We start from the raw sequence: 10935 nt of genomic DNA on the forward strand, positions 1-10935 counted from the left end.
CATTGCAAAAGAAGTTCAATATTTAGACATTTACTTTTTTAGAAAGAAGGGCATGGAGATTATCCATAAAAATTACAACAAAATGGCAGAATTTTTCACTAAATTATAAGATATTTATCGATATATCGGATCGGTAAAATAATCTGTAATTTTACCGATAAACCGATACACCGATATGCCTATATCGGCCGATACCGATAGAGTACCGATTAATCTGTCCCATTCCTAGTGAATATCCACTTCACTCAATCACCATTCATATGCATTATTGCAAGTAGCCAAAAGTGGCAAGCTAAATAACACAAGAATATAAATGCATTGCAAGATTTCAATTTACCTGTGGGGTGTCATTTCCGGTTAAGCCCTTGATTTTCAGCATCTCCGCAACTTTCAAAAATCCTGAGAGATCATCCTGCCTCACGTTGACTTCGCCATGGTACATAAAATACAGGATCGCGTTCATTTCCTGGTGGCTTACATCCCTCAGGATTACAATTGGATGTTTGCAAGGATTCATCTTTGAAAAGAGAACACAAAAATAGCAAGATATAAAGCAATACAAATAGACGACTGTATCATCAGTTTAAAATGTACCACAAAAAAAAAGTAAAATGGGCAAAAATGCAGTAAATGATCAAAGTAGTACACAGTTAAAATATCATCCATCTGGTCAACTCAACATAAAGCAATGCATGACCAACTATCATCAGTTTACAACACACCCACGATCTACCTTGCACTTTTTCATAGACTAGATTTATGGTGATATCTAGGAACATGCAAATTCGGTTTATGATTGAAACACGAGATGCCATCAAGCAGGCAACTTTTGGAGCGAATGCAGAATACAGAGAATGTCGCCAATTTCGTTAATATTTGGTATTCTAACTAGTTTTGGCCTTCTAATCACGAATCTGTTGTTAAAATGTGGGGGTCACGTGTGGAAATCAGGAAAAAAGTCAATATAAGTGGATTTTTTTTAGAGCTGTATCGCATTGTTTTACGAACAAAATTTTAACTAAGCTTGCCTAACCTAACCTTACTGGAAATGGTTTGTGGGGCTACCCGTGCATAATGTACAATTTCTACATGTGACCCCCGCATTTTAACAACACATTCGTGATTAGAAGGCCAAAATTAGTTAGTATACCAAATATTAACGAAATTGGAGACATTCTCTGTATTCTGCATTCTTACGCAACTTTTAACTGGAATGTCAAATGTTTGAGTGTAACATTTGGCCAACGATGTAGAAACACATACATTAAGTACTCACAAACTAGGAACAAATATCTAAATTTTCTTCAATGTGTACACAATAGGGTAAAACATAGATATGCATTTTCAAGGCAGAAGGTGTAAACTCCATGGTGTAAATGGCCCTCTGAATGCCAGGTCCTCCCAAGTAGCCTTTCATTGGGTGACATGTGGTTGGTCAACACGTAAGTTTCACTAACCCTTGTTTCCCCATGACGGAGAGTCATTTTTGAGACTCCCATCAGGATCAAACCCAAGACAACTTGCATTAAAGTTATAAATCTTAACCATTTGGTAATGTGGGAGTTCCATTAATGCAATGAAAAACAGTAACAATTTCCTTTTTATTCACATTGGTTATTTGCATGTTTAGGTTAACAATACCCCTTCTGTGTTCACCTTTGTAATAAAACTTTTCACACACACAACAAATGAAATACTAGACACAATCATGAATGCCTGTAGGACAGCACGGCACCACATAAATATAAACAATGTTATGAACATTGCCAAAGCTCACAATGAATGAATCTTTCAGGAATTTAAGATGAAATACGTAATATGTGTAGCGAAATTCTTGGAATGCCCGTCCTGTTTATAAAATAGTTGTGATAATAGTACAATAATTCAAAGTGAGCAGTGCTGCACTGCAAAATACAACAGAAATTGTTATGGAAATTTTGATGAAAACGTTGCACAAGCGACTGTACTTTAAGTCTTCACTGCATTTAAGTGTTTTCATCACATGGAAAAGATTTACACATGCAGCAAAGGAAGCAAAATTTGAAAAATTCTACAGGATTTAAACTTAACAACCATAACCTACTCAAAATGTATAAATAGTGTGCAGGAGTATAATACTAACGCTAAGAGCATCAAACCTGACCCCATAAGTGTGTACGGGCAAGATAGAAAAAACATTCAGCCCAAAAGATCCAGTAACAAATAAGTATATCTTATCAGTATATGCTTGTAGGCATATACTTCCTGTATTGAAGTTTAAGTTTTTAAAGTGGAATCTGAAACTCTACATCTATGTATCAAACTTTAGTTGCCTTGATTGCAAGGAGATGGCATTATCACCACACCATCAGGGAGGACCTTGAGTCCTGCAGAAAATGTACGTATAAAGATGAGGTGCTGTTAACCCATCTGCATACCTAGTTGTCGAATTGACGGGTTCCCGATTTTCATCACGTAGTTTCTTTTTCTGCCAACAGATGGCAAAAGTTGTATGATCTTTCGAATGTATGACGTGCATGTTTGTGCTGCTAAGTTTTTCACAGGGGCGATTCCTCCATGTAGGAAGTGAGGAACTTCCTACAATTCATTTATACTTGCTTCCAGTTCTCTACTTTTTTAGGAGTTTAATAATAATGTGTATTATAAAAATTATAAAATGTATGTACAATTGACTAGGTTAGCTACTGTCAAGAGTTGACTGGTGCCGCTCCAGGCGCAGTGCCAAAGACGATGGACACACGCTTTGCTGCTCCACCTGCTGGTATCACTACAAACAGTAGGTTGAGGAGTAGATAAGGGGCAGGGGGAAAGTTGCGGTTTTAAAGCATCCAGCGAGGAACCATCGAGGGGTTCCTACAGTCAGTGGTGCCAGCCCCATCAAAATGGTACTAAATCTTGCACAGTTTGATCTTCGTTGGCACCTAACATGCTGCTTTTGGTATAATGGTAAAATCTAGCATAATCTGCAAACGCGAGTCCCTGGGAGATGAAAATTGAATTCAAAGGAATATATTTTCAGGAAATAGAAATAAAATTACGTCCAAATCTTATTTATACTTCACCAGCGGACATGTTTATGGTTCACGGATAACCCCACTGACCATTCACGGTAAGGTTAGGTTAGGTTAAGCAAACATAGTTAAAATTTGGGGTCGTAGTAATGTCAGGAATATATATTTCGTTCCACAACTCTTTCGCTGCGGGAAGCGACTTGAGTCACTTTGGTTCAATATGCGTAACTTACGAAAAGCGACTGTAGTCGATTTGAAATATTCTCGTCGCTGCTGGTGTAGAGTGAAGTCGCCCCATAACGAAAGAATTACTGGATGATGCTGCCATCTAGTGGCTTTCGTTTCAATTAGTTTTCAAGGACAAATCGTGCTTCTTTTCTGAACAATTGGACTTCATGCACCGCCGTGCGAATGTAAACAAGAATGGCAGCATGTAAGGTTTTGAAACTCTCAGATCACAGAGAAGTAACAGAGCTTCTGGATGTTATTTCGGACTGCAACTTTAGTGGATCAGATGTAAGTAGTGTTGGAGAAGATGAAGAAAGTGACTGTGTTGACGATGTGTTATTGAGTGGTACAGATTCGCGTTCAGAATGCGAAAGTGATTCTGTAGATGGTAGTGTTCATAGTTCGTCAATGATGGATGGTAGTTCACACTCAAAAAATCTGACCTTGTGTGATGGTGATTCTTTAGACTTGCAGGTTAGTGGTGGTTTTGAAACTCCATACAAAGCAATCCAGCAGGTTATGCCACACCACTTACTTGATATTGTTGCAAATTAAACAAATCGCTATGCAAATCAATTCCTGGACAAGACATACGACTTTCCTCCTCATTCAAGAAATCATTCTTGCCATGGGTGCTCTGCAGATAATATTCGGGTCATGGTTGCCATCGACATTAGCATGGGACTTTGTAAGTGAGGCCCATCATTGATGAATTGGAAAACATTTATTTACATAATGTACAACCAGGGAAGTGTTTGTCAGTAGATGAATCTATGCTGAAATTTACAGGAAGACTATGGTTCAGACAATACCTTCCTTCAAAACCTACCAAGTGGGGAGTGAAATTATGGTCCTTGTGTGATAGTAAAACTGGTTACCTTTGCCATATGTTGGGAAACAATACGATGAAAATGGTGCTGGAGGAAGTTTAGAGGAGAGGGTTGTAAAACACATGCTTGAAGGTTTTGAAGACAGTGGTAGAATAGTGTATGTAGACAATTTTTTTTCAAGCCCTTCACTTTTTGAACATTTATCCTTGAAACGAATTGGTGCATGTGGAACAGTGAGGTCTAACGGAAAAGGACTACCCCTTGAAATGAGGAATATAAAAATGAAATAAGGTGACAGCCCTAAATTTTGTTACAGTAGTTCACAAAAAATGTTGGCTTGTGCTGGGCGAGATACAGGTTTGTGTAAATATGCTTTCTATGGTCCACACTTCTGAATGTCAACCGGTTAGGAAAAGAACCAAGAAATCACCTACAGGATATGAAACTGTCATGAAATCACAGATGGTTGTCAATTATAATCACTGCATGAATGGAGTAGACAAATTTGACCAGTTATGCAACAATTACAGTTATCCTCACAAAAAAAGTAAATGGTATCAAGTTTTATGGTACTTTTTTATTGAGGTGGCTCTGGTAAATGGAGGAATTACGTTCAATCATGCTAACAAGAAGAATATGACAGCAAGTGAATACAGGCATGCAGTTGTAGATGGACTTTTGCAGAACTATTCTCGTCCAGCTCCAAAAAAATGGGTTGTAGATTGTCTGATGTCATCCCTACAGCAAGACTGACCGAGATACATTTCATTGAAATGCATGCTGTAAAAAAAGCATAAGCCTAACTGTGTAGTTTGCTCAATTTTGCCAGAACAGTGTGTGAAAAAAAGGAAAAGGACATGCAAGACGAAACAAACCATATACTGTCCCTTTGTGTCATTTTCCTTGTTTTGAGATCTACCACACAAAAAAGAACTTCAAAGCTACCTGTCAGTGCTAGACTGTAACATAAGCATATTTTTTTCATTAAAATCTTCCTTACAATGTACTTATATAGAAAACGGATTTATTTTTATAGAAGTAGTATACGCAGTAGTTCTAGAATAATTATTTACAATTTTTAAAAATTCTGCAAAATCCTCAAAAAAATATTTTATGTACATTATTGTAAGTAGTGGTGTACATAAATCTTCAGAGGGGCCTCACCAATGATGTCGCCGTCGCCTTGTAATCAATATATCGCAGATTCGATACTCAGTGAAGGCACATAGTGGGTCGGGCCCCACATTAAAATGTAGGTCCAGTCCCGATTAGCTTATCTTCCTTAGTACTGCCATTCAAAGCCACATGTTCCCAATCCAATCTCGGCGGAAATAATTGATTGATTGATTTGCTTTATTTTACTTCGCTTTTTGTGCCACTTTTGGCTAATTTGTGAAGATAGGGTAGAGTGATGTGATGAATGGACACTCACAAACATCCATCCCCAGACAGGGATTCGAACCCGGAACCCCTGGAGTAGTAGCACAATGTGCTAACCACTCCACCACGGGGGCCGGCTATTGGCGGAAATAAATAACCCTCATTGGCTGATACCGACAGTTACACGAAAGATAGAAGTGAAGAGGATAAGTACAAATTGCTGATTTCCCTTCCCTCTTGAAAGTAGATAAATCAAAGCTAATTTCACAGTGACCTTCATTACACTTTTCCAAGAACTCCACAACTACCTGACTCGGCATTAGTGCAACAGGCAGGTTAAAAACATCCATCTATCTTAGGACCCCAATCTTCAAGCAAGCATTGGCAATGAATGGCTTATTTCCCACAGCGTTAACTAAGTAGCTACATGCCTTCACGGTCATGTTTGGGTTCAGCTTTCTCTTGCCCATGCCTTTGATCTTGCCATTTGCTTGCCAGGAGGGTGGCATTTATGATCCAGTGTTTCTAGTAAAATCTATGGAACTTCCTGTGTTGGTCTCCCAATCTGTCACAAGGAAGGGTGAATGAACTTTTAGAAAGGACAAATGTTGAGACGAGGTGTTGCCTTTGCCCGCTTTTCTAGCCACTGAAAATCTTTGGTATCGGATGGTATTGGTAAAAGAAAATCAACCGATACTCAACAATGCCGATATCGGCTGATACCGATACATCGGCTCAGCCCTAATTAAAATATTTCATAGTTCAAGGGAGCAAGGGCCTACACCTAACATTCAAAATGCAATACATAGTACAAGTGATATGTGTGACTGTAATTGAACAAATTTTTCAAACCTTCCTCGGTTTAGCATAATTTCTTCCTATACTCCAAAAAATCCACAAGTCGCCACTGGTTTTCATACCATTTCAAGCATGTTTTGTTCAGTAATTTCTCATGTAAACAAACCTTCATTTGTTACAACTTGCATACATGTCACGTAAGAATGTTGTACAAGATTCTGAGATTGAAAAGTTGTGATAGCGATGAATAGGAAAATGTGTATTTTGGAAGTGGACATGAACACAGCGATTCATTTTGTGTTAGTGAAAGTGAGGAAGAGTTCAAAGTAGCACTACACATGCCGGAATGCTTTAAGGAGTACCACGAAACTGAACTATTAGGCAAGTTTCTATTTATTTTTCAAGTACACTGCATATGTTCATACGGTACTAGTTTACTATTGTTCGGACAGATTTCTTCATTTCTACAGAAGAAACTACTTACCGTAATAAGTTCCTGTAGTATTGTCTAACATCGGGAAGGTGTTTTGTGTGATGTGGGAATGTATGATAGGGAAATGCATGTTCATTGTTGAAAATTAATTCTCCGATGGACAATAGCCTTTCACGCGTACACCTTCGTACATCATCACGAGTGATTGTGTTTTGTTCATGTTCATTGGGTATCCAGTGTTTCGAACTGTCTGTGTTTGCAACGAAACTTAGAAACATGACGTGTCGTGGATGCATGGTGAAATTCGTACCGGGTGTGGAAGATCCATTTGATTCTTTTAATTTGATTGAACATGGGATCGTGAAGAAATAAAAGGAATGTCAAAAATGTGGCAGTGAATATAAGCTACTCATTAGAAGGAATGGGCAGTGGGTATATGCCTAATATGACGTGTCGTGGATGCGTGGTGAAATTCAGGTAAGTTTTCTGTATCCTGGAAACGGATTTCTTCGAATTTAAAAGTTTGGGGCTCATTTGGGGGCAGGTGACTCCGGCCAATTTCTAACATGCCTTTAACAGCCGGGGAGCCGAAACTGAGGTGGGGCAGCATCAGCGGTTGGGGGCGGTAGGTCAATTACCCCAGGGGCGGAGCTGGAATCCATGGGAAATTTGGACTCAAAAATTTCAAATGAAAATAATTTTTTAGTTTAAATTTCCCACCAATTCTGGGACAGATAGCCCCAAAAACCATTCACGGATAGTGCCACGAAACATTACAATTTTATTCGTAAAACAATGAGAAAAAGTTATTATTATTATAAAAAAAAATGGATCAGATGAGCTTTGTTCACGGGTATTTCTTGGGTTTTGAAGGTTGAAACACTGCATAACGAATGAAAATCGACCAAACACAAGCACGACGTGCGATTATGTGGAAAGGTGTACATGCCATATTGCGTCTCTACTTGTAATGTGAAAAATTGCAATTACTTTGATGAAAAAACGTTAATACACCTTAAGGAATGTTCCGTGAAGCAGATAGGTAAGTACGAATGTCAAAAATTGACGAAACTAAGAAGTTATAGGTGTCCGAAGGATAGTAAACTTTTACCGTTCATACTTATTACTGTAGTTTCACTTCAATATATAAAATTTTCACATAAATTGCTTGGATAGTTTTTACAATATTTGACATCTTGTCTTGCTGTGCAACAATCACGGGTAAAAAAAGGTTAAGTGTACCCCTGTGCTTAGCACCACGCCATGAAGGTGTATAGGGGGTGTGGGGGTAACGCCCCACACTTTCTTGATCCGGTCGTGAGGAGGGGTTATGTGATCAGCACCATGCCCCTGACTGGCTTTACCCCCCAGGGTTTCCCCCAGGTACCCATGTTGTTCGACGCTGGATGGCGCCGGGGCCGCTTCCAACGTTAGAAAAGTTGCCGAATTTGAACCGGCCGGGGATCGAAGCCAGTACCTTTAGCATGGTAGTCAGACGTGTTACCGACTGGAAATGGACAAATTTAAATGGTATTTCATATCAAAAAATTTGGCATTTAAATGGTATGCGGATGGGTTAACCCACTGTACTCCCTCGAGAATTATGTTGAGCTTTTATTTTCTTAATCGACAGATGTTGAGGATTTACGTAATATAAAAATGGTTCCAGCAAGCGGAAAACACAAATAACGCTGATATTTGATCCTAAATTATGGCTTGCATAAGAAAAATCAGTTTGTATACACACTAAAATAGTGAAAGAATATGTTGGAAATTGCTATCAACTGCAAACCTAACAATGTAAAATTATACCTGTTGTTGTGAAATGTCATGTCAGGTACTATACTCATTTGTGTGATGTCTTCAGGCTGCTCTGATTTACGGAATGTAACAGATGTACATTATTTCACAATAACACATCTTTGTGAGCTAAAACAACGAAGAACATTCATAAACAATATAATCTTCACAAATCATGCAAGATATTTCACTTTCTCAAAGAGGTACAGAGGGTCAAGAATACCAAAGATGATAATGAAATTATACAACTGATTTGGGCTAAGAGATGCCAAGGCTGTAGGGTGACTTTACAAAACACAGTACTGAAGAATATTACTTTGGCTGTGAAAACATTTCGGTACTACTTTACTATACCGGAGACACCTATCAATGATTTATTTCACAATTTTTTTCAATTGCTAACGTACTATTCTGCATTGCGGAACATTTCTTTAGATGAAATAATGAATTTCTAACGAAAATAATGTATATTTCTTACATTAACGAGTACTTACTGTTGTTCCTTATTTCCAACAAACCATCCACGGGTAGCCCCAAAAAACATTGACGTTAGCCCAAAAATTCACGATAGCCCCACGAACCATCACGGGGACAACGTATGCCTACTAGGTTAGGTTAGGCCTGTTAGGTTAGGTTCCATTAGCACTCCTTTCGTTCAATTTAGCATATACGGACAATACGAGAGCGTATTGTACTCTCGTGCAGACAGCAAATGGCGGCAGCAGCAATAGCGCGTCGGAAATAGATTTTCATAGAAAACCACATGCATTCGCATTAAAATGGATCAAAACTACATTCCCGAACATCAACAATGCTATAGAAAATGATTTGCGTAAGTACTTTCTCCTGTAAATTTGAAGAAATCCGTCTCCGGTATAGTAAAGTGTTACCAACATTTCTATGAAAGTCATTAATAGTAATCTTACCTTGAAAAGTGACATAAAATATGGGCTGCATACTGAGAGCACTATCTTGTGTGCCTGCAAAAACTGCCCATCACATGCAAGGGTCACGTCGACAAGATCTTCCTTCTCTAACAACTCATGGAAAGCTGCAGTAATGTTGCTGTGGAAATTATTCCACTGAAGAGAAAACTGTTCCCCATCTTCTCCTCCAAAGGACATCGCTTAACTTTAGTAATGCAATTTCAACTTCTGAAAGTACAAATACAAAAAGGCAAATTTATAACGGAAACACTGAAGAACTTGTCTTTCTCAAAATTGGATAACAGTTATGAGCTGTTTAATAAGTCATTTCAAACACAAACATTTACATAACAATTAAAACTTTAAAGAAATAACAAATTACTATAAAGAACACAAATATCAAAATACCGAATTATTTCCCCTTATTCTTCCACAACTTCAACAAACGAAATCTGTGTCCACGCCCCTCTACCCTTTATTATGCTAAGGTAACATTAAAAACTAAATATTACAAATATGCCGAGATTCAATTCATTCATAAAAAACATGACACAAATTTACATCGTACTTTCTATTTAAAACACCTTAAGCTGACACAATACGGGTGGAAATGTATCTGCATATAGGTATTCAGATATAATCATAATCTGCTAATGAAAATTAATACTTGCCTTTACCTCAGGTTAACTTCAAATGAGAAATCATTCACCTTTGTCGACCGTAACAAGAGTTCTTAAATCGCAGAGATCAAGTACATTCTTCACGTCGAAATTAAAAGTAGCGATGCACAAAACAAATTCGAAGATTCTAGATACGTTAATTAATACAGAACATAAAAGCACGAAACAATGTAATTTCTAATCAATTTTCTTGCTTGCTTGCTTGCTTGCTTTATCGTGGCTCACACCGCCTATCCTTTGCGGTTTCTAGCCATCGGGCCCGCTTGATTTGATCCGACTTCTTCTTGTCTCCTGTCGTTGTTCCTTATGGCACCTGCACAATACACTTTCACTTTCACTCTTGATTTTCACTATGGGAGGGTATCCTGTTAGGTATGTTACACTGTGATCTTCCTTATTGTTTTTGTTTACATTGAGATGTTGTGTTTTCGTGCGAAGCTATATAGCGTCCACATGATGGGAGCTCGAGGCAGACTTATCAGGGTTGGGATTGACGCCGGAAATGGAACAGCTAGTCGAAGTAGGGTTTGATACAACTGTTCCCGATGGGCTTGTCGTAAGGGGCATTGGAAAAACAGATGAGTTATTGTTTGGCTGGGTTCTCCGCATTGACAGGAAGTTATAGGTACCGCATTTATCCTTGCCAAATGTTGATTCACCAGAACGTGACCCGTGCGCATTCTCAAGGTGAACACAATCACGGCCCGAGGCATTTTCAAGGATTGATACCAAGGTTGTTTTGTGCCGATGTGCGTGTTCCACTTATAGGTGGTTGTGTTTTGTAATTCGTGTGCACACCATTCATCCCATTCGTGTTGGATTTTCATTTTTACGCGAGGGAGCAAGTCT

The 10935-nt window shown here is 38.5% G+C and overlaps 1 protein-coding gene across 18 annotated transcripts in view; it reads right to left on the reverse strand.

Annotated features, from left to right (window-relative positions):
- LOC145987642 (uncharacterized) overlaps positions 1-10540 on the reverse strand; it is a 46781-nt gene extending 36241 nt beyond the window's left edge. For 11 of the 18 annotated variants that reach the window (XM_083122123.1, XM_083122126.1, XM_083122120.1 and 8 more), the window contains exons 1-3: positions 10078-10537; positions 9407-9634; positions 338-517 (exon numbers count right to left, since the gene is read on the reverse strand). In XM_083122123.1, the coding sequence (XP_082978249.1) occupies positions 338-517; positions 9407-9604 (378 nt within the window). In that variant the 5' untranslated portion in view covers positions 9605-9634; positions 10078-10537. Of the gene's footprint in view, positions 1-337; positions 518-9406; positions 9635-10077 lie in introns of all 18 variants that reach the window. The other 7 variants (XM_083122125.1, XM_083122116.1, XM_083122112.1 and 4 more) reach the window with 5 other exon arrangements.
- Positions 10541-10935: the final 395 nt, after the last annotated feature.

This window comes from Lepisma saccharinum, chromosome 5, assembly GCF_977018435.1.
Source record: "Lepisma saccharinum chromosome 5, izLepSacc3.1, whole genome shotgun sequence".
Taxonomy (NCBI): Eukaryota; Metazoa; Arthropoda; class Insecta; order Zygentoma; family Lepismatidae; genus Lepisma; species Lepisma saccharinum.